At 47.2% G+C, this 24,322-nt stretch overlaps 5 protein-coding genes across 5 annotated transcripts; 2 read left to right on the forward strand and 3 right to left on the reverse strand.

Annotated features, from left to right (window-relative positions):
- Nucleotides 1-1,325: 1,325 nt before the first annotated feature.
- LOC128711888 (uncharacterized) lies at nucleotides 1,326-5,680 on the forward strand. Its single transcript, XM_053806776.1, has 6 exons — nucleotides 1,326-3,959; nucleotides 4,041-4,681; nucleotides 4,765-4,954; nucleotides 5,050-5,189; nucleotides 5,258-5,393; nucleotides 5,468-5,680. The coding sequence occupies exons 1-6, from the start codon at nucleotides 1,326-1,328 to the stop codon at nucleotides 5,678-5,680; spliced, it is 3,954 nt and encodes a 1,317-aa protein (XP_053662751.1).
- A 1,546-nt stretch (nucleotides 5,681-7,226) lies between these two features.
- Nucleotides 7,227-11,003, reverse strand: LOC128713794 (bromodomain-containing protein homolog). Its single transcript, XM_053808663.1, has 4 exons — nucleotides 8,613-11,003; nucleotides 8,272-8,540; nucleotides 7,775-8,200; nucleotides 7,227-7,689 (listed from the first exon to the last, which is right to left on the reverse strand). The coding sequence occupies exons 1-4, from the start codon at nucleotides 10,986-10,988 to the stop codon at nucleotides 7,227-7,229; spliced, it is 3,534 nt and encodes a 1,177-aa protein (XP_053664638.1). The 5' UTR covers nucleotides 10,989-11,003.
- Nucleotides 11,004-11,618: 615 nt separating this feature from the next.
- LOC128713795 (OCIA domain-containing protein 1) lies at nucleotides 11,619-12,678 on the forward strand. Its single transcript, XM_053808664.1, has 5 exons — nucleotides 11,619-11,672; nucleotides 11,736-11,870; nucleotides 11,948-12,126; nucleotides 12,187-12,356; nucleotides 12,416-12,678. The coding sequence occupies exons 1-5, from the start codon at nucleotides 11,619-11,621 to the stop codon at nucleotides 12,676-12,678; spliced, it is 801 nt and encodes a 266-aa protein (XP_053664639.1).
- Nucleotides 12,679-12,907: 229 nt separating this feature from the next.
- On the reverse strand, nucleotides 12,908-15,491 carry LOC128713280 (cytosolic non-specific dipeptidase). Its single transcript, XM_053808139.1, has 4 exons — nucleotides 15,448-15,491; nucleotides 15,142-15,376; nucleotides 13,027-14,145; nucleotides 12,908-12,961 (listed from the first exon to the last, which is right to left on the reverse strand). The coding sequence occupies exons 1-4, from the start codon at nucleotides 15,489-15,491 to the stop codon at nucleotides 12,908-12,910; spliced, it is 1,452 nt and encodes a 483-aa protein (XP_053664114.1).
- Nucleotides 15,492-17,944: 2,453 nt separating this feature from the next.
- On the reverse strand, nucleotides 17,945-23,492 carry LOC128713281 (dnaJ homolog subfamily C member 5 homolog). The gene is made up of 6 exons (XM_053808140.1): nucleotides 23,473-23,492; nucleotides 22,259-22,397; nucleotides 22,032-22,184; nucleotides 21,829-21,960; nucleotides 18,963-19,155; nucleotides 17,945-17,955 (listed from the first exon to the last, which is right to left on the reverse strand). The coding sequence occupies exons 1-6, from the start codon at nucleotides 23,490-23,492 to the stop codon at nucleotides 17,945-17,947; spliced, it is 648 nt and encodes a 215-aa protein (XP_053664115.1).
- Nucleotides 23,493-24,322: the final 830 nt, after the last annotated feature.

Genomic DNA, 24,322 nt, shown 5'->3' on the forward strand with positions numbered 1-24,322 from the left:
GCGTGGTCGTAATGCACTGTTATTTGAACTATTTCATGACCGGAATATCATCGATCGGTCGAACGGTCAGCAATCGAGAGAGGCTGTGCTGTGAGTTCCGCATGCCATTATAGATGCACCACGGGATTTCCGGCCCGGTACTACCGGTACAATTTCCATCATGTGTCTACCGTGAAAATCATAGTGGGCACCACACGTCACTTCTTATCCCACATATCCCAGCTACACCAGGAGAAGAGTTGGTGTTGATTACTGGTGATCACCACACCAAGTGCCATACCAAGTGTGTGAAGTTGGGAGACCAAAGACCAAGCAAAAAACTTTTCCACCAAATTCCACAGGAAACACACACACACGTGATCATCGGTCCACAAATGCGCGAGGATCGCACAGTGAGCAACGAACGGGAGAAAACGCACGCTGGAATTGAGCTTTTTAGCACAACCGACCCTAGGTGCCGGTGGAAGTGGGGGGAGGGGGGAGGGCGCTTACCAGGCGGGAACAGGTTGCATTTTGCAGGTGGTTATCTACCGATCGCGTGCGGGCTGGCGAAAAGTGGCGAACAATTTTCTCTCCCGAACCTACCCAAACGGCGCGTCCATTTGCGCGTCAGGTTTTTTGGGGTCATTCCACGATTTGCTTACATGGAGTGTGCGAGTGTGGGGCCGAGCGAGCAAGATGTTTACATTTGCGCGAGCGCGTGTCCGCAATTCGCATGCCGCCAATCGTCTGATCCAGATATGATCCCTCTGCTACCTCAGCAATCATTAGCCGGATGATCGTGCATGATCAGCCGGTTTGTGTTTTATGCAGTAATAACTAACGCTTTATCGATGGGGGGGGGAGCCGCACTGGGGGCAAAGATTAAAATTAATCCCATACTTGTTGTTTATCCAATTTCGAAACTTGTTTTACGGAATGCGGGCGGAATTGGGTTTAAGCATACAAGATAGCGGGAATTGGCTGAAAGTGGCACAATTGGAAGACAAGAACGTTGCTAATGTTTTGCATTATTTTGCCTATCTTTTCGTCCCGTAGGTTCTTGCACGCCGGCGAATGAACAGTCCCGTGAGATAAGATGAGCGTCGAAAGAGCGCAGCAGCTCAACTCAGCAACAGCATCATCCAGCAGTTATTACGGTGTGCTACATTTTCCTGCCACCAAAAGAAAATAGATTTTACAATACGCAGGACGCTAATAACTACTATCCTAGGCGATACAGGGCGATATAGAGCTAGGCTACCGGTCTTGCTGTAAGGCATATCTCAAGCAGAAAGAACAGACGATACGTTCGGTGACGTTAGCGAACGTCTCGTTGTACGGAAATGTCGGCGAAAAGACACACTTGCGGGGAATTTCCCATCGCTGTACAGACGCACAGCCACCGACTGATACCCGCCATGCTGATCTGTCTCTGTCTAGCTGTGGTAGCGACAGCAGCAAGCACCATTCCAAAGCAAACTACTAGCTGTAGTACACCACAAGACTGCACAAACCGGCCACCTCTGTCGGACGCAACGCTGGCGGGGAAAGCTAAACGATCGGCTTTACCCATCATGAACGAGCTGACACCTCGGTCAGGCACTGGAGACCGAAGTCTGCTGGCCGTGTCCTTTGATAGCAACAGTAACAGCGTGCTGGAAGCCACGGGACCGTCCGGCCGCAATGGGAAGGATTTGCTCGACGAGTCCTACCAGCGCACCAAGGAACTTGCCATGAACATATCGAACGTTCAACGAGCGGTGCTAGCGTCTCAACAGCAGCGTCCCCCACCGTTACGGGTGCAAAGCCCCGTCACACCGCCACACGGCAGCCGTCAGAACCCCAATCCAGACATTCAGGACATCATCACCGGCATTGTGAAGCTTCTGAACGGAAACGTGAACGTGCACGCGAATCCCCAACCCACCCGGCGCCATTCGGCCACTCGCATCAACAACCGGGGTCCTCCGCGCATATCGGAAGCACAACCACTGCCGAACGAGTACGAGGGTGAGCTGGGTGCTCCGACCTCTTCCCGCCCATTGCTGCAGCCGGACCAGGGACAACAGCAACCCGGTTCGGCGCAAGGCCCACGACCGGACCATCCCGTGCGGCCCTTCCTCACTGGCGTTCCCATACCGGAGCAGATCGTACCGTCGATGCAGCAAACCTACCGTCCTGGATTCGTCTCACAAAACAGGCCTCCGTGGCAGCGACCCAAACCACGGCCACCGATATCACCTAACCGACGACCGATTCCACCCTACAAACCGTACCCCACCAGTCTGGATTATCGACCGGATCCGTCTAACTACGATGGCAGTGGCCCTTCCAATGCGGGACCGATTGCCATTCCCACCAACAACGATGGCAGTGGAAATGCGATCGACAACGTCACCGAAAAGGTGATCGAGGACCCGCCCTACGAGACTCCCGGTGCGGGAGGGAACTATCCCACGACGACGCAAGGAACGGGCGATGCGAATGCAGAGCTAGACGTCACCACAACCACCACAACATCGTCCAATTCGGACACGGAAAATGATCGCCAGCCATCGTTGGAGGGAGCACAAAAACGACGGCCCACAACACCGACGATACCGACGGAGGTCCAGTACACGATTGAGTCTGCGACGAGTGCCGCCAGTGTGATGCCCGCGAACGGTCCGAATGGCGAGTCTTACGATCCGGAAGTGGTCCCAAGTGTCTACGAGATCAATTCGATCGAATATCTCCCATCGAGCGGAGTGCTAGAACCATCGCCAACGACGACTAGCGTGAGCATTACAACCAGCGCAGGTGCACTAGAACCCTCGACCAGCGACGCTGTGAGTGATCATTCCTTAACGATCTCGCCGACACCCACCCTACTGCCAACGACGGACACATCCACGATCTCGAAAACGACAACGACGAGTCCTGCTGTAACTTCCGTTAGCAAGCCTGCGGACGTAATTGCCCCCACTGCATCAACTGCATCACCGGATGGTACGAAGCCTCCGGACTATCGCTTCCAACCCCGGCCGGGTTTGGTACTGGATGATCCTGACTTCAAACCGGGCGGTGGTGCTGGAGCACCCAACAGCAACTCCATCCGCACTCAGAACTTGCCACCGTTCGCTAATCGGCCAGTAATATACACCGCTCCACCCCCTGGTTCCGCCGGTTCCGTACCGGGAGGGGCACGTCCGCCGAATTACGGCGAGATCTTCGATGTCACGCTGTCCGCCATCCAAGGACCGGGTGGTGCCGGTGGTTCGGGATCACAGCAAACGATCAAAATTAACCCTTACTACAATCGACCCGGCCATCCCGGGGGTGCCGGACCCGAGGCCAGTATCATACTCACGGGCACCGGCACGGACGGGTTCGTGTCGATCGATGGCAAACGATCGTACATTGATCTGTTCGGTACGGAAACACAGCGCGGCCAAAAAACACAAATACAACCGACTGCGACACGCACCAGTAGCCCGCCGGTGGCTACGGAGCGGCCTAAGCCCCCCAAAGGGGTAGGTCCCACACCTCCGGCGCTACAACCCGGTATCGTCGGTACCGGGTATGCCGTGCCGGAAACGGAATCTCCCGTGCACGCAGGACCGATCGGTGGAAACAAATCGCCCTCCGGGGGTGCGGGTCAACTGCACCGCGTTCCCTCGGTACACCAAAGTCGTCCGAAGTACCCGGGAGCACTTGGACTGCCACCGGTACGGATCGACACCTGCATCGTGGGTGACGACTCCACGTGTGACCAGGCCCAGAACGAGCGCTGTCGGACGGAGAACGGTGTGTCCAGCTGTCATTGTCGACCGGGGTACGCTAGACGTAAGCACCGTGAACCCTGTCGACGGATCGTCTCGCTGATGCTGTCCATGCGGGTAGACAAAATCTACGAACGGCGCATCCATTGGGATGTCGCGTTGGCGGACCGCAGCAGCGAGAAGTACCAGCAGCTGAGCTACGAGGCCATTCGTGCGGTAAGTATGCTGCATTACCCGGTGAGGGTGATGATCGCGAGGTCCCCATTCGCCTCATGCCTTGTGAATTTCTTCCATTAGATGGATTCGGCCATGTCGATGACACCGTTCTCGGACGAGTTCTTGGAGGCACGCATCAACGGCATTTACACCGTCAATCCGTCGACGGGATCTGCAGCGTCCGGTTCCCCTGCCAGTGCCGTGTTTGTCAACTACACCGTCAACCTGGACGAAAACGCGGAAACGCTTCGACCGGCCCTCCGTTCCGACATACAGCGCCATCTGTTGGGAGTCATCCACCGGCGGAACAACAACATCGGCAACTCGGCGCTGTACGTGGAGGCCCCCACGGGAGCCGTTTCCAGCGTGCAGGATGTCGACGAGTGTACGTCCGATGAGCTGAACGATTGCGACGAGGAAGCGCACTGCACCAACCTGTTCGGCACGTTCCGGTGCGAATGTAACGTGGGCTTCCGGGACCCGTGGGCGGACCAGCCGCAACGGGCCGGCCGCGAATGTCTGTCGTGTCCGGAGTCGTACTGCACCAACCGTGGCACCTGTAGCTACGACAACGCCAACAACCGGCAGGTGTGCAAGTGTCTCGGCAGCTACTACGGCACACAGTGTGAGATCGATGGCGAGGTGCTCGGGGTGGCCGTCGGTGCATCGGTTGCCGCCGTCATCATCATTGTGCTGACGCTAATCTGCCTCGTGATGTGGAGGTAAGACGAATTCCATCTGTGGCCGATCTGTATTCCAATCCGGTCGAACTAATCCCATTCTCCCCCACCCCGTCCCATTGCAGTCGGAAGTGGCAGCGCGAGCACAAAAATGCCATGGGCAGCCCTGTGTTTGGCTATCTCGGCAACGGACAGGTGAAGACACCGGTTATGGGACAGGCACCGTACCAGGTGACGCTGGAGGATCGCATGCGATGGGCGCAGATTGCGGACGTAATGGCTCAAGCGAATCATTACGCGGTAAGCTACATCGATGTACGCTGCAGAACGGCGGGCGCCTTGCGTTGCCGGAAAGAAGTCGTACCGTGGAAGTTAATCTCATTCTCATCTCTTCGCTTCCCTCCTGCCAGGCTGAACCCGTTGCCGGACGCCCATCGTCGGCAATGTTTGGCTATCCTAATTTGCAGACGATCGGAAGCATGAACACCCTCTCGCTACATGGAACCTTGCCTATGCACACCGGAACCTTGCCACCCGTGCCGTTACCAAGGTAACGCAGAAAGCGAGTTGTACCAACCTGAACATGTGATAATCTGCTTGCTTTCGAATCTCTTACAGAACGCTTGGACTCAACAGAAATGGCATGCGAACGTTGGAAAACTCCAGCTCCAGCGAGGAAGAGGACCGTGCTGATCTGCTGGGACGCAACTTTAACGTTCCACGGCCAAAGAGTCGCAGCAATGCCAGCGTCACGGTAAGTGCTTCTAGCATCGTTCCCCCCGGACATTACTTCATGTACCCTCTTTCCTCATTGTCTACTTCCGCCAGTCGGGGATCTACTACGATGTGGATTACGCACCGACGGGTGCCGAACAGCTGTACGGTGGCGGCAGTACTCTCGGCGGTACGATAGGAGGCGGCGGATTGGGCGGAATAACTGGAGGTGTTGGCGGAGGTGGCACAACGAAATCGCAAAGCAGCATACCAATGAGCACCTACACATCTTCCGGCCGGCCATTACAGTCGACGTACTATAAATGAGCGATCTAGCATGTGATCGTCGGGTTTTGGGCCGCACATCGCAAATGCACCGAACACAGCCACGCGATCTCGTTGTGATAAATTGATCGATTTCGGAACCAATGATGGCACGTGCCCCCTAGCAGCGAGCTACATGGAACCTGAAGGGAACACTCCGCCCATGAACCGCAAGTCAATACAGAAGGGTAACTCCTTTTCGGACTGTAGCCGCCAGATAGTGGACGGCAAAGGAACAATGTGAAAAAGTGTACATATAGCGCAATGAAGCCAGGAACAATTCTGTTAGTCTGAGTTAGGCATATAAGTGTAAGAGCAGGTATTAAATTAGCGTAATAGAAGATATTCGGCCGCGGCGATACAAACCGATTGCTGCATTGTATTTAACAAAACAGGAAATAGTACGTGAATGTAAAGAATTGGCCCGTGTCCACATACTGGACACAGTCGAACAGGAGAAAAGTAACAAAAATAAACGAGTATAGATAGTCTTGTGTTAATGCTTACCTGTGTTTTTTTATTTATTCATCTGACAGTTTTTTCATCACATCCCCACGATCCACAGCACCTCTCACAAAAAAAGCTCTCACACAGCTTTTGTCGCCACAAGCTTCTCACCTTTCACGCATTCCATTTCACTCACTCATCTCGAAGCACTCACTCATCTCGAAGCACTCACTCAACTCACCACTGCACAACAACGATGTACGATCAGAACTGCAAAATGGCGCCTTGCAAAAAACACGTGCTGGTGAAATCGGAATATTAGTGAACCTGTATTTGTGTTTGCATGAAACAGCATCCAGGAGGATACACTTTATTAAAATTGATCTTTTTTTTTTGTTAACTTTTGTACATCTGTATGAGTGAGTTACACGGTAGATGATGTGTGATTTCTTTATCGCAAATCTTGCGTACCCTTCCGATTAGCTGCCCGTGAGGATCCGGCTCTAAACGTATTCTATTACTGTTATAAATAGATATAGCCTTACGAATGGCATAAACATTCGATACCACACACTCACGCATATACGTATCTTTTGTGCTACAATGTAGGCAACTTAAATAGTACTTTAAAAACGAAATGACGACGGCAATTTCTGAAAAAAGGAGCAAGTTTTAAAAGAACGGTCTCTATCTATCCAATTCGATAAATGGAACGAAGTATCTTTCCTTTGGCCCTCCCCATACATGCAAAAACGCGTACAACGGCGAAAAGAAAAAAAACAAATACACGCTGCCAACACTTAATTCCTACCTAACCTTTTACTGCCACGATCCGAAACGGATATACGTCAAGCCAAATAAAACGAACTTTAATAACATTTGTTCGGAGATGTTGTCCAACTTCCTTCTTAAAGCACTCCTACCATACAACACATTCAATGCAGTAACATACACGCAAAGGACTTTCACTACACCTAATATAAAAGACCAATACGTGACCGGTTTAACACGATTCTTCCTCCTCATCCTCCTCATCCTGCTCCTCTGAGTTATCTCCCTGTAACGTAACAAAGCCTGCTACCGTCACACCACTCCCATAACATCATAACTTCCCAGCCGGACCATCCGCACTCGAAACCTGGCTATGATAGTGGAGCGCTTCCTGGTACGCCTTGTTGACTGCCTTTCGTTCGGTAGGTTTGCGCGACTCGATCAGCTTGCTTTGATCAAGCTCCTTGTCCACGCCGAGCAGTTCCAGCTTGCCCACCGGCAACCACTGCCAAGTACGCTTCACATCAAAGAATAGCACCAAAAAGACGGGCTCATCGTAGTTGCTGCGCAGGGCCAGTACATCGGTCGGAGGAGCGGGCAGCGGCACACCGTTATGCACGAAGCCTTTCGGAATGTTTGGATCGATAATCAGCGCCGGATACCACGGATAGCCTCGACATTTGGCCCACACTAGCTTCAACGGTTCCAGTGCCGGCTTCTCCGGGAATGACTCCACATCCGGTTCACTGTTGGTGGACATCTCCGAGTCGCAATATGAATCGTCATTGCTAGAACTACAGACCCGCGAGAAAAAGGGGAGAAGAAAGCGATTAGTAAAACCTTCCATAGGAACGATGATGCTGGTGGTTTCGGTCTTACCCAAATTCCGATTCGGTTCCGCTTCCACTAAATCCGCTGCAGCTGCTGCAGGTACTTCCAGTAAGGCTGAGATTACTCTCCGAGTCGCTAATTTCCCGATCCTGCTGTCCACGGTACACACGAAAACTGTCCGGGATGGCTTCCAACGATTTCCGTTCCACCGGTTTGCCGTCCAGTGCCGAAGCGGACGTTGCCTCAAGGAACGATTCAATGCTCTTCCCACTTTTGCCAATCCGCTTGCCACGATTGATCTTTTTTGCCGTCTTCTGAAGCAGTTCCGTCGTTGTCATTGGGGTTACAGTTGGTCCGCTTGGGCCACCTCCACTACTGCCAGCTCCGGTTCCAGAACCTGGACCATCCTGTTTCGCCGGTGTTTCCGGCTTCTTTAACGCCGCCTGAGCTTTACGCGTGAACAGAACCGCCGTTCTATTGGTAAAAAGAGATCGAGAGTATTACTTCGTAGCCTTTAATTTTAAACAACTCCATTCCTGGATTACCTTCGATTAACTCCAGAGGGCGAAGGACTGTTGTTAAGCACTTTATGCGGACTCACGTCTGGTGTGATTTGGTGATGTTTCTGAGCGGCAGAAAGGCCGCTTCCTATCAGATCCGCAATGCCGCTGGTAGAGGGGTCCGCATGTATGGCATGAGTTAACTTTTTCGGCGAATGCGTTGAACCGGCCAGAGACGATGAAGCGGCTCCACCGAGCGATGATAAACTGGCTGCTGATCCAATCAAATCGGAGGTTATACTGCGATCGTTTACCTGGAAGAAAGAACATTTGGCATGATAAGACGGATAATGTACGGACTTTTTTCGTCTTCGTCTTTTTCTCACCAAGGCACGCTCCGGATCTTTGCTGATCGCACGCTTCACGCGCGCAATCTCATTGCGAATCTGTTTGATGCGCTTCGAGCGCGTCAACGCATGGCGTATTCCGTTCGCTTTGCTCAACAATGTCTGCAGCTTGCCGATGTGTTCCGCGTTTGCCGACTGTCCCGTAATCTTCGTCAGTTCATTCTCTATGTCCATCGCAATGTTATCCTCGCTGGAACTGATCGATCTACTACTTCCGGCAGGCGCAGCAATACTTGAAGGCACAGACTCCACGGGCGGTGGCTGTTGGAAATGGCCAGCTCGTTCGAGTTCCTTGCGCACCGTTCGGAAAACGATCGTACCGGCGTCTCGCATCCGTACGCCCGCTCGGTAGAACATGGTGTCTTTGTTGTTGTATGCCAGACAATTCCGGATCATCAACGCAAAGTCCTGTTCCAGATCTTCAATGCGAACGTACATTCCACGTTTCAGCTTCTGTCTCATCGTGCCCAGATCCATCGGATGCTTCACGATGTCGGTGTAGTCCGGCACCTCTTCCGTGTCTACTGGTTCGCGAAAGATCTCTTTATCATCCTTCACCTCCAGCTGATCCAATATTCGATGCAAAACACTTTCGATCGGGTTCAATGTAGCCATTACAAGCTGTTCTGTGGTCTTGATCAAAATGAGCTTAATTTTCTCACGTTTGCGCACCAACTCACACAGCAGTCGGGATCGCTCCAGATCCTGTCGGAGACACTGCCAATACTTTAGCTGCTGGTAGAGCTCTTGAGCGTCCGGCGAGCCATCAGTTCGATCACGACAACCGGGGATACCCGTTCCTTGCGCTTGACCCTGCGATTGTAGTCGACGCAGCAGTGGAACTCCGTTCCGATATTGACGCTTGAGGGTCCAATAGGCAATCAGACGTTGAATGAACTGTTGTTTCTTCGGAATATTCACCAACGATGAGATTTCCTCGATGCGGTTCTGTGGAATCGTCGGTATGAGAATGACCGGTGCGCTAGTCCGTTTCAATGCAAGCAGCTTCCGAGCTTTTTTCATTTTCTCTCGCGTCACCTCTCGTGCATCCGTTGGAGGGCCGCCCTCAGGCGAATTGCCCGGCGTTGTCTGAAGCGCATTCAGTGGTGTATGCGCATCGCAGTAGGCCATCTTTTGTACCACAACCGGATTGCTGTCTGAGCCTTTCACCGTATCCATGCGCATGCACAAACCCGCCTGCTGGGCACAGGTAACATGGAATGCCGCGTAACAATACGTTTTGTTGCACTGAATGCACGCCCCGTTGCCCTTCTGTTTGCAGATGTAGCACGTAAGGCGCCATCGGGCCGCTGGAATGGTTTCGATGGAATCGATCGGTTCCAGGAACACGGTGTTGGCGAATCGAACTTCCGGGATCCATAATGCACACACGACGTGGGCCCACTGTCCATGATCTGTCTGCTTGAACGCACCACCGGTGTTGGGACACAGAACACAGTCGACCGGACGACTTGGACTTTGTAAACACCGTCGACAAAGCCACTGCCCTTCGGGAATGTACGGCACACCGTAGCAATCCTGATGCACAGCCAGATTGCACATGTCGCAGAACAGAATCACGTTCGTATTTTGACATTCCCCGTCCATGCAGATACAGCACACGGCATCATCGTCCACCACGGCTCCATTCTGACCGTTAGCAGCCGCCTGAAAGAACGATTCCTTCTCCAACCGATCCATCAGCAGTTCGAGCGAATCCACCGGCACCGGTCCAACGTTCTGTGCCGCGCGCCGTTCATTTATAATGCTCAGCCATGTCGTGTCCTCCTCATCCACATCGTACTCAACCTCCCCGTCAAGCTCTTCACTCGATTTTTCGATGAAACGGATGTAAGCGTTTGGCCGGGCCGGTGCATCACAGATTGTGTAATCTTCGATCTCCTTAAATTTGCCCTCCGGCAGCTGCACTTCCGGTTCTTCCGGCGGCGTCACGGCAAATGCTTCGAAATCGGACACGGTCTTGCATTTGCTCTCGTACTCCTCGAGTGACATTACAGGCAGAGCGTCCAGCACAGGAATTTTCACTGTCTTGCCATTACAATCCAGACGTACGAGGTGTTCCGTTTCGAGATATGTAATCCCTTCCTTCGGTGGACTGGAAGCAATTTGGTTTTTCGGTGTAACGCCCACCTTCAGCTTGCGGCCCTTCTGCTTGATGGGAGTCGACACCGAGGCTGGTACGGCCGGGGACGGGTTATCGTGGTCATAGTTGTTCAGATGATACTGCAATCCTATCACCGACTTGTACGTCTTCTCACACATCGGACATTTGAATGGGCCTGCGTCCTTCTTGAGTGTTTTGATGTAATCGTTCACATCGAAATCGATGCCCATGGCGCTGCTCGATATTAGTGATCCTGCTCCTGACTGGATTTCGAACCTGTTGGCTGGCATTTGTAGTTGCCACCCTCACAAACCAAACAACACCGCCCGTTGACCTATTCTGGAAGAACAATTCTTCTGTTTTAAAGATGTGTAATCACCCTTATGCCCTGTCTGGTTTTTCTTCCGTGCTCTTTTCACCGAGGCTTCAGTTCGTATTTTTGTAGCGCCTTTCTTTTTGTTTACAGCAGCTCACTTTTGACAGCAACGCATGACTGTCAAACTTCAACCGGTTCAGCGCTGCCAACATGTACGCGTAGACCGAAACCCGAACCGTTAATTTACCCGAACATTTAGGTTTGTCCGATATTTGCGGATAAATGCTCGTTTATTTATACGATTTGGCAATTATTGCTATGCTTTTTGACATGATTCATAACGATGCCGATAAGAATGGGTCAACCTATAAATGTGCAATTTTCAAATTATCATTGAAACATGATCAAGCGGCTATTTGTCAGTTGTCAATGTCAGCTGTTTGTATGCCGGCTCTGTTCCACAGGAATCGTTTATTTACGTTGTCGCTAGTAGATAACAACACATTTTCATATTGATTTATAACAAATAGTATTTAGTTTCATTATGCAACAAAACGACCAATTGCAGCAACCCGATGACTCGCAGAGAAATGCACTGGTATGAAAAAATCAGAACATTTATATTCCTCCCAGTAATGCAATGTTGTGAAACTCATTTCAGAATTATCAGTTTTCCCCGGAAGAGTTGCGAGTCCTGCGTGAATGTAATCGTGAATCCTTCTTTCAACGATCTCTTCCGTTGGGGACGGTTATGGGAATTGGCGCATGGTACGCGGTGCATAATAAGTTTCTAAAGGTAAGAATGCCATTCTACCAAGCTATGCAACAACTGAACCTTTACGTATGCACCAAATTATTAATGCACATTGGCAGCCAAGTGTGCGGTTCGGACCTGCCCCAAAGATATTGGTTGGCGTTACGCTTGGATACTTCATCGGAAAGATAAGTTACCAGAGCAAATGCGCCGAAAAGATTTTGCAGCTGCCCAACTCTCGATTGGCTGATTTGATGCGTCAACGTCGTCAGGAAACAACGGGAATGGCCGATAAGTTGTACGATTGTTAGAAAACGCGTCACATTCTTATGCTCATCTTCGACTCTCTCCTTCAAAGTCTTCCTGATCAAGGATTCGGTGCTTCAAGCATGCTGACGCCGTTTGAAACAAGCCCGGCACGTGAACGACAGGCTGACGAGTCATTCCTGAGTAACGGTTCGCTGAACCTGTACTACGATGGTCCGCAATACTCTGGACTTGATGATAGTGGTCGACCAACTGTTGATTGTAAGTGGAGGATGTTTGGGCAACGTTGACGATTGTTCAACCACTACTTCTGATTCCAGCTACCACCAATTTCGAAGAGGATCTTCAGCTGCCACTCGCACCGAAGGCATCCAAAAGCTACGAGGAACTGCGACGTCAGAATCGCGAAGAATACCTCAAGCGCCAGCAGCAACCGTACCGTCCGGCAACGGTTCTTGAAGATAGCCCACCAATTCGACGCGAAACAGCAGAACGACGTGGTGGTATGACTTCAGAGGAAGCTGCGATGCCTCCAGGTCCACCACCCGTTAAAAACAAGTACGGCGATGCTTGGTCACAATAGTCGTTACCTTTTGGAAAGCTTAGTAGAGGAAATGAGTCCCTAAATATACCCTTAAAGCTTAGTGAAATTAATATGCCGGATATTTTATTATCATTTCACATTCGCAACGACGGATAACCGTAGGTTTACGATCGCATTATAAGTGATGCTAGAGCAGGAAGTGATGGGTTGTGATGTGGAGTCGGGTTTGCTTCTCTAGTAAGACGATTAATCCAATCTCAGTATCCGATCAGTTACCACCGATGAGAGATACCTCGTACAAGTAAGCACCGAGCAGTTTGGTCTACCGAGCAAAAGCAGAGTGAGTAATAGTATGTCAATGTGAGACGATCAAGTGTGTCCACTTACCCCTTCAATATAATTGCGCACATCGATCTTTTCGTTCTGCGAATGTGCTCCATCATCCGATGCGCCCATGGGAAGTAGCAAAACGTTCTTGCCCGTCGTTTGCTGCAGCGTTAACGTAACCGGGATCGATCCACCCTCGCGAGTCATATCCGGATCAACGTTGTATACGTGTTTCGTAGCCGTTCGGGCCGCCTGATAGTGGGGATGATTCGGATCCTCAGTCCACGGTTTACCACCATGAGCCATACGCACTGCAAAGTGGTTGGGCGAACCACGTTCGGCAAACTTCGCTGTTAGATACTCCCGCACATAACGCTCCGTAAGGTCGGGTGTCTGATTTGGCACGATGCGGATCGAAAACTTTCCAATAACCTTCTTCGGAATGACAGTCTTCTGACCTGGTTCATAAAATGCACCCTCGACACCGTGAATCGAAAGACTCGGCTGACGCCAACGGTGCATGAGAATCTTTGTCTTGTCCTCCTTATGCATCAGCTTGCGCGCTCCAAGCTCCGCCCGATAACTGCCGACGTCGAAATGAATCGCATCGTAGATGGCCTGTTCGTTCGGAAGAAGTGGAGCCACTTCTTGATAGATTTTCGGAATCAGAATGCGTCCCTCGCTGTCTGCTAACGTACCGAGCAGGTACACCAGATCATTCATTGCTTCGTACACGGTCCCGCCGAATACTCCGCTATGAAGATCCTTGTGTGCACAACCGACTTCAACTTCGAAATAGCAAATACCTCGCAGTCCGTACGTGATGCAAGGTTTATCCGTACCAAGCCAGTAGTTATCGGAAATGCATACATAATCCACGTCGGAGAGGAAATCCTTCTGACGGGCATACAGCAGCTCGTCGAGGCCCTCACTGCCGGACTCTTCCATGCCCTCGAAAACGAACTTCAAATTGACCGGCAGTGGTTCGCCAATTGCCTGATAGCCTTCGATCGCGTGCAGCCATCCCAGAACCGGACCCTTGTCGTCGCTGGATCCACGGCCAAATAGTTTGCCATCTTTTTCTGTCAGCACAAACGGTTCCGTTGCCCAGCCGTCCTCTAAAATAGCAGGCTGCACATCCAGATGACCATAAAGGCACACAGTCTTTTTCGCTGGGTCCTGCAAAGAAGCATTGTTAGGTTAGTACACAATCCATCAACATTCATTATCAAAAACGCTCACAACGCACCGATAAGGTTTGAATGGTTATGGAATAAACGAACATATGTAATATCTCCTATAGAAAACATCAGCAGAAAATCGGGGACCTTTGAGATAACTGATGTTAGGGAAAATATACAAGGAATCAATCAACTGTCTACGGGCAGTCACTTTATTGCTCAATTAATTCGTTCATGCACTGCAACGAGGCAGAGGTAGCGGTTACATACGAAGATAACCACTTGCAAAGTGGTCTCCTAAGTGCCCTCATATGTCTTTACCTAATTCCTCCTATTACTATGGTTCCTATGGTTAACCACAATTTTTGACTGTTTTCATAAGTTTATCTCATTGATACAGAAAACCTCCACACTTCATGATAATACTGTTGAATCGCCCGAAACCCCCTTCACCCCATCCACCCCGTGGAAACAACGATGCTTCGGGATGTCTTATCAATGAATAGCTCTGGTCAAGAGCGATTCCCATTGAAAGGCGACACTCAGCATCGGAATTTACAACCAAGCACCACTTTGTTTGCTGACGCATAATAAAAATATAGCTGCACTCTCTGCCCCTGTTGCGTGTTACCCACAGATTGCAATTTGCAATCGTTGCATTTCCAATCGTTCCCCCCACCCCCTGACGTCATATTCCGACGATGCAGCTCTTGCTGGAGGTCGTGGTTGCAGTTTATAGTAAACATACGCTGCCGAGCCTCCGTTTCTTTCAATGGAACGCATTCTTGAGTTACTTTGCCGACAACAAAACAAAACGATAGCTACAAAGGCTAGACATACGATTCCGCCGCTTTTGTCCCCTCAAAGCAAGTTCATTGACATTGAACTGCGTTGTACGAGCAAAGAAATGGCGATCTTTGCCCATTTCCCGACATCCTCCCCATCCGGACTCACAGATGATGGACACCTAACGCGAAAGGCAAATATTACTTACCGTTCCAAGCACACCGAGGATGACCTTCGGTAGGTCGAGTTCACGGCCGTCAGCCAGCTTCTGTTTGCCGACGTCTGCCAGCTCAACGGTTGCCCCAAGTTTCCGCAATCGCTCCGCAACCCAGTCCACCATGCGGAAAATTTCCGGCCGAGAGTCAGGCCAAGCCGACACCGACTTTATCGCCACCGCTTCCCTCAGTGCATCGATGTACTTGCTCTTGTTGGCATCGATATGGCTTTAAATCGACGGTCCTAAACGATCAGAATTGTGTCCCCACTAGTAGCTGTGGAAAACAGATTAACTCACCTGAACAGTTTACTCAGTACGGCGGGTAAATCTGCGTTGGACATTTTTACGAATGATTAACGACACAAGCACACAACACTTAAAGTGATTTGCTCTTCCTGCACAGACACGTTAACGGCCCAACGGTCAACCTTCTTCTGGAGTTCAGATCCCAACGTCCGAGGGCGATCCGTTTCGGATGAAAGTGCACTGCCCGGTCTGATATCACGATCCAACATATGACGAATCTGTAGCTGTTTATAGGCACAAGTTCCAGTACTTCAGCCAGTGGTTGTGTTTGCCGCCACCGAGGCAAATTCTTTCTGCCTGAGCAAACAATATTATCACCCGCTCTGCACGAGCTATGTTTAATCGGTGATTTTTCTTTTGTGGGTTGTTTTCCTTCGCCACACCGACCACAACAAACTTTATGGGATAAGAATTAGTCACTCGAACAAATGTGTACAGTACCTCAAAGACGAAATGGGACAAACACAAACCGCTTTCAATTAAATTCAATTTACAGCAAAACGAAGCTGGAATTAATACGAATGTTATTAGGTATAAGGCCTGCAGAGAGCACTGAAACGGTATACACTTTAAAAATGTCCAATTTTTACGTAGAAGCACTGTAATAAGATTACAGGATTACGCATTACTAACCTGTGCCGGGTGTAGAATGCTATTCAAACGATTCTCAACGACGTTTCTTCACTGCTCATCTCTGGGCAGTGACTGACTGTTTGCAGTTTGATATCTCTACTCTTGCATCCTCTGGAGCGAATCTCAAACGATAACTGGACAGCAGCCGTTCTTAACAACACAGGTGAAGTTTAATGTTCGTATCTGCAGGTTTGTGTATTACCTTTCGGAAATTGTAATAAAATACTACTTCACAATCGCACGCAGTTATTGTGGATTTTGCATAACGTGGCAATGAATGTTTCGTCGTTCAGGTCTTAGTTTATTTTTCCTCCATAACGGTTATTGTAATGTCCTTTCAGCTCTCGACTGCCCGGGTTACACCAAATCAACGTACGTCAACGTCCATCGTCGTTAACGCTGCGTTCAACTACTGGTTGGCTGGTTGGTTACGCCACTATCGTTAAATAAATTTTACAACATATGATTTGTTGCGGTCTATTACGGTTCCGTCCTAATTCCAGCGTCCATAGCATCGTCCGTCCTTCAAAGCTGTGGCTAATGTCGCCCCGTCATCGTTGTTGGCCCTACCCAAACCTTTCCCCTGCTTTCCAATGTCCTGTGTCTCTTTTTGCCTACCACACCACACACACCAACAACGTTTCGCCGTCCCTAATAACGTCCTATTTAAGGTTCGTGCTTCAAATGCGTTGGAAATTTGGGATAAATGGATATAAGATTTATGAATTTTGTATGTATATAGATATATTCTTTCCGCCTCTCTGTTTTTCTCTCTTTGTCTTTAGCAACGTCTTGCTTTTTGTTTACTTATTCATCTGTTGCAGCGTAGCCAGAAGGCATGCACACTGCCACACATAAACATAACTTACGCAATTATGTTACTTAATGTTGTATCTCAAGCGCCGGATTAGTGACACCGGATGAACTTGCATGTCTCGTTCTTATAATCGTAATTATGCATAACGGTCTCTCACTTTCCAAGTAGTATATGCAAAAATTGAAATAGTAACACTTAATAAATGAGGAGGAAACTCGTTTTCCAAGTTCAGCTAAATGGTGTAGCTCTCGTTTCATTCACTCCACTCCACAAACTAGAAACATTTGCTAATTCATGGACGATCTCAAAAGAGTGAGAAATGGTAGAGGGTGTGTGTGTAAGTGTAATGTTAATGTTCATCGTTTTGTCGTTTGAGCATATCACCAAATGATGGGTTGCTTCGAATGAATTAGGTGTTTACGTTACGGTTACAAACAGCAACAGCGAGAGTAAAAACTATTGTTAGCTTTGTTATATGGTTGCTTTTGATTCAGTGTGTTCTTGCTTATCTGCAACTCTATGAACCGGAGGCTATCGGTAGGAAATAACCTCGCTAGGATAAATACACGTACATGCACACACACAAACAGAGGATATCTACTACACAACAGTTTTACGATTTTTCATCCGTCCGCTTCATTGAGTACTACCGACAAAGTACAGAGCAGATTTGTTCCGGTGTACATATATCCTTTTTGCTGCCATTTGCTTAACGCATAAATATACCCTAAAAAGATTTTTTGTTTTGCTCCACTGCTTCATTTTATAAGTGATTCCACTCTTTCGCTCTAACGCTGCAGGGAGATGCCGTTGCGGTTCGACTCGAGCGATGAATATTACAGTTTGTTATTGTTACAGTATATTGTATATGGGTTGTTTGATTTGGTTCGGTGCTATTCGTTGCACAAAAGAAATAGGACTGGACACAGAGGAGGGTGCGCACATTATCGTACTCGCCGTTACGCTAATTCTCCCATTGTCCAATTGTTACTTTTCCTTCGAACCGACCAGTTTTATTGATGGCGATGATTAGTACGCTCACTTCATACCTATAGTTGGGAGCAAAAGAAAAACAATTAAAATCAAGCATCGTAGGAAATTTGTTAGCAAACAGCACGATTAACTACAACGTCCACATTTATTGATAACAGAAGCATTATAATTCTAAAGCCTTTGAAATATCTAATTGTTTAAGGCCGGATACATACTAAACATCACGTACGAATGCATGACAAAACAATTTGCTTCGAATTTAGAGGTCTATATGTGTACATTTACTTACATTGCCACTAGGGAATTCACCATTGCGTCATTTCACGCGAGTGGAACACTTCTACATTTTCTCCAAACTAAAGATACGCTATAAGCAATGCAACGTTAAAGTGCAAAATTGTAGATGCGCATGGAGTTGCGTTGGTGATTCGAAAGAAACGGAAACGTAGGATAACTTCAAAATTGGAGCAAATCTCCTGGGCAGAAATGGAACATAACAGAAAGAGAAACTCCTTAGTTGAGGAAAATAAAGAGACAACACAATTGAACGAATGTGAATGGTATGAATGTGAACAAAAAGTGCATCACAACAATACCAAACCAAAGAAACAACAAAAACACATTTAGCAATTGCACATGCACATGCACGCACGCACACACCACAATGTCTACGTAAATGAAAGATGATTGGTTTACCATATGCTTATTGTTTTTGAACGTTTACAACGGAAGCTGGGTATCGAATTTCCAAATCTGTTTAGTGGCCTTTTTGTTCCGAATCATGTACAGCATCACCCAAGAGAAAGGAATGTGAGCGAATAGGTCAGAAAAATGCATTAATATTACACAAATGTACAAACATCGTTGCTTTTTCGCTTGATAAATCGACCCGCCAAGGCGGAACTAGCGGTGTAATGTGATTATGAACGGTTTTTAATAGCAATACTAGCACAACAATAAACACGACATCCATCAACTTAGAGCGGTATTACGTTCATATTATTGGCAGGGAATGATTCGGCGCAATGGATTCGGCATGTGTCCTACAATGGTCGCATCTTACCTGGCGTGTAGATCGGTTGATTGCCCGTGTTCAGCCCCGTGCTCTCAGTGGCGTTTCCGGTGAACGGATTCGTCGGATTGGACGATGGTGGAGGCATGGCGTACACTGGCATGCCGGCACCCTGTCCTTGTCCAGCTTGTGGCTGCGATGTCACCGGGCCACCACCATTATCTTCCAGATCTGCCAAATCTTCCTACAAAGAAACACGAATCATAAGAACAAACGTTAAAAAAAAGTATTGCAGGTAGGGGATATTAAGCGGTTTAATAATCCCTTAAAAAAACTACAAAGCAACATTATTACACGCAAAGCGCGTACGAAGCGATTCAGCGATAAAGCGGAGGCAAATCCTCCGATTCCTCTCAAATGGATCGACCACGGTGCATAAGCTGTAGCATCAACCGTATTTGTTAGTGTGTTCATTCGACATTTTAGCGACACTTTCACAACCATACAAGAAGCCACAAAAATCTACCCAACCCATCGCCAGAAGGACAACAGAAACAGTTCACTTATTTTGGATAAGTATTTTCCATTTCCGCGCGACACAAGAGTGTTTCAGACAACTTACAATACCGTTACCGCTACAGTCTTCTTCGGTTAAGCCCTTTGTTAATTAGCCAACAGAACAACCCAATATTCGTAAGCCACGCCAAATTTTTTATATTAGCAATGAACACATTCATAACATACTCGCAAAATAGACTAAAACTAGTATTTGTGTACACACTGATTTTAATACAGACCAAAAACTCTACGAGAAATACCGAAAACTCCACGATGACTTTTCCTGCCGTTTCCGTTCTCCAAACATCCAACACACATGATAAGTATTCGAATCGCATTTTAATAAATTCACTTTTTATTGTATTGCGTAAATGTCTAACTAGTTGTAAAACTTGACAAAGGATGTCTTGTTGTTGGATGTCTTATGTCTTGATGGTGAAATGCACAACCATCTGTTCGCCGTGAGACATTGTTTTAATTTTCCTCCCAGGCAATCAATCAACTATTACTTTTCCGTTACAAACAAATGCTATTATTTTCTGGTCTAATCAGCACCACTATTTTGCCCTTATTTGTTCCATTTAATTTTCCCATTATTTCCACGAAAATAAATATTTTTTCTACGAAATTGTTTCCAACTAAATCAGGAAGGAAAAGAAGAAAGAAAAAAATCAAACGGTAAGTCATGGCGCAATCATGAAATTAAACGATTTTGGATGAAGGAATGATAAATGAATGGGGATTAGTTGCTTCATTGTATTCATGGCGTTTTACTGTCCAAGGCGATACACATTTTTATTCCAAATTTGATCTTGATTGGTAAAGCTTTTTGAGAAAACCGGACGATTGTTTTAAACATATAATAATAAGAAAAATTCAAGATAAATCTCACCTTATCACCTTATTAGAAAAAAACGCCACAAATTAATTCTTTGCCTAGTAATATTTAGTAAATGGTCATAAAATATGTTAAAAAAGAGTCAAAAGTACTACGGTAATGTTTACGAAATGAGTATTTGTTAATATTAGAACTAAAAGTAATGTTAATCGTGCAGATGTGAATGAAGATGAGTATATCGTACATAAAAATACAAACGATAAACCGAATACATACTCTTCGCGTTGGCTGTTCTGTGACGGCGGTTCCATCCCGCGCGTTGCTACTACTTGCGGCACCATCTCTCTGATGAATGTAGAAAAAAAACACATGTAGAAAAAAAACAGGTGATAGAGACAGAGTGTGAATGCTGTAACGTGTGTGTCTGTGCCTCGCCACCCTCTGTGGGTGAGAGACTAGTCCGTTTCGTGAAGCGAAAGTGTACTGCGAACAGGGTACGAGTGAACGAGACGGATAATAATCAGATCCTGCAGGCCACACACAATGACGATAACAAAGCGTGTAAGTTTACCACGATCTGATACAGTAATTGGATCGTAGATTGGACGTGGGATAACCGGCGAAGGATAAACTCATTACAAAGTATGCACACACACTTGGTTCGTGTCGCATAAGGTTACATCATGATGAGGTGTAATACTTTGAGATATATTGATTCCAAAACACCAAAGTGTATTTAAATATTGTCGAAATTACATGCATCGATCGTGTCATATCGATTGGACCGTCCACAAGTCTGCTATGAGTATGTCTCGTAAAGAATGAGATAGTGAGTGCAGTGCAGTAAATATTCATCAAACTCAAAAACGAACAAGCCAAACTAAAGCTATGCAAATTTTGAAGGGATGAATTTGAAATTTTATGATGATAATGCGTGAAACGTAAACTCAAAATTAATAGCCTGGTGATGATCACTCTGAAACGGTTGGAAATATAACGAATAATGCCTCACATCCAATAGTTCCCCAAACTTTGACTGAGCAATAACAAAATGATACGGCACATATCACACATATTTCCCAACTCTTTACGTGCCAAAATGCATATCAGTATGGAAATCATCTGTATGGTTGCCCAGCGTATCGAGGAATGGTAGTACGGCAGCAAACTAGCATTTTCGTACCCCTACTCGGCGCGATCTTACCAGCGAAAATGTTAATTAACAGTTCACACACTCGCAAGGCAGCCCAAACACACATAAGCCTAATTCAAAATTATCTTTCTCTATTCATTCTGGCAGCTTAGAAAGGGCTAGCGGAGTGTTAGGGATTATTCTGTCAAGATACAAAAACATACGTGAAAGGCGCATTTATAGCTCCGTTGTGGTAGCCTAATTACTGTAAGCCAATACGCGAACTATAGCAAATGCTAAACACAAACTGGAACCAATTGCAAATTCACACTGGACATGTAGGACAGAATAATTCCAATTCGACTGGCTCACTAATTTCAATAACTTACGTGTAGATGATGATAATCTCCAGCATTCTCGGGCGGTACTGGTTTGTATTTGCCAAAGCAGAAGTTGCAGCAACAGCAGCAACAGCAGCAGCAATAACACCCGGTGATAATACCACAAATCATAAACAGTGCCTGAAAATAGTGGTGGAGAAAATTGCTTTATAGCTGCTGTAGATATTACTCGTGCAAATGGAAAACAGTACCTTGCACGTAGGCGACGTAACGACGAAGTATGCATTAACGTTCTCCTCGCCAAACTGTTCCGCAATGTACAAGCCAAGCGATCCATAGTTGTCGTAAATGTTTCGCTTTGTCAAATCACTCAGTATGGAATGAGCACGGTTTACTTCTTTGAACTAAAAGTACAAATAACACGAAACATTCGATAAGATGAGTTCCATCGGCCGGAAGGTGCCGGTGAAAAAAGAACCTTTTCTGCTGCATCTGGGTTGTTGGGGTTCTTGTCCGGGTGGTACTTTAGGGCGAGTTTTCTGTATGTCTTCTTGATCTCGTCCGCCGTTGCCGTCTTCTGTAGGCCCAGTGTCTGGTAGAGAGTATCCCCGGACGTACTACAAAAAGAACAAAAATACTGAGTTCCATTGACAAATAATAACTATGCGCTGACGATGACCTAAGCGGCATCGTAATTAAAACCGTCAATTCCTCACACAACCGCACGTTTCGAGTTTCTTTTCTTGTTAACACATCGAACTGGGAGCAGTGTTCTTATCAATTACTAACTGATTAAGAAACCTTGGAAGAAGGAGGTAACGAACGAACATTATTTCCTCGTAAAAAAAAAGCCGCAAGAGCGTTAGAACCATAATAATCAATGAAAGCATGTTAGTTGCCGTTTCAAAACTTACTTTTACTACCAATCAACCCTTTCAATTAGTTTTACATTCGGGCGGAGCAAAGCAATAGGACATCCAGTGGCAAAAGGAAATTCAATAGCGATATCAATATTCTCTTCATGTCTCATCCTTTCGTGCAAGGAAGTGAGATGAAAGAAAACAGTAACAACCTACGGCAGCGCACAATGATACAAAGCAAGACGGCAAAACGGTCCTAACGGCTGCCAAAAGGTCTGCTGCTTCTGCAGCTGCTGCTGATATTGCCTGATATTAGGTTCGCGGGTGTGTATAGGTGAATATCCTTGAACGACATCTTGAAGTAGACCTCTCATTATGCTGCACACATAAGTTAGTACGAGTGTTCTCTTTTGCTGTCCATTCCAATGCATATCCATCAGGCCCCTTCTATGTGCAGTGCGCGGGCAGTATGTTTGGAAAGCTTTTTTAGATTCCATCTGGTAGAGTGACAACACCAACTTGCCCCACTGTATTCGCGAAGGAAAAATCGATTTTTCTCAGTATTTAATTTCACGCCACGGAGACGCAGTGTTTCATTTTTCTTCATCCGCTATGCGCCTACAGCGAAAGGAAGTGGAAAGGTGCAATTTCCACAAACTCTCCACACTGCAATAAAAATATTAATGAAACCCTTTCGTGTTTCACGACTCCGTGAGATGCTCTGGTAATAAAACAATTTAAACAACACCTCGCTTTTTTGCTGAATTCCCTCGAGTATTAGAGCGTGCGGAATGTATGGGACGTCCGGTAGGTAAGAAGACACGACACTTACGATAATTTCCTTTTATCCATTGTGATAAGATAGCTATCGCTGGCTGCAAACTATCAAAAAGCGGTTGCCTCTTTCCGGTGCTAAACTTTCCGCAAGAATCACTTCTTGACGGATGCTTCTTCGAACGTGTTGAAAATTTCTCCTTAAAAGATTTCACCGACTTTTCACCACGTTCGTAGCAACCATTTACTTCAAGTGGCACCTGATGACTACAATTTCTTCCCCACTAGAGGAAACTCCGTATGTAATATGAGCCCCGCAAAAAGGAGCTCTACTGACTTCGGCCACACACTGCAGAAGAAGCGAATCTTGTTTGTTCTCTGCTTGTACGAATGTTTAGATTTCCTTCAATTAGCTATTTTACACCACACGATTTCACCTAGAATTGACGAGGAGTAACGCGCACAGCCTCATACACATGAAAATAATAACACTATGACCGTTTTCACACGTTAAAACCAAGAGCAAACGCGTATACGCGGCTGGGTTTCGCGTACTTTGCGGGGTTTTCCGTATTGCCGAGAAATAAAGTTCAGCTTTTTAACCCTGGTCTTTTTTCACTGTTTGAGGAAAAATTAACTAAAATTTTGCAGCTCTTGCGCGGCAGGCAAACCCCGAAAATGACTCGCCTCGCCTCGTTCGTGTTGATCACGTATGGAGTACCATTTCTCAGTTGTGCTGATAGAGAAATACGAGGGTATCTTTGCGAATCACTCTCAGAAAAGGTATCGCTTTTACCATAGCATAGGAACTCAAGTGGGTACCACAAACGTTCGATGACATGTAATCGTCGTAAAAATGTTTCTTGTTCGCGGTTTACACACAATAGCATGCTGTTGCAGAAGTTCCT

Source organism: Anopheles marshallii, chromosome 3 (assembly GCF_943734725.1).
Source record: "Anopheles marshallii chromosome 3, idAnoMarsDA_429_01, whole genome shotgun sequence".
Classification (NCBI taxonomy): domain Eukaryota; kingdom Metazoa; phylum Arthropoda; class Insecta; order Diptera; family Culicidae; genus Anopheles; species Anopheles marshallii.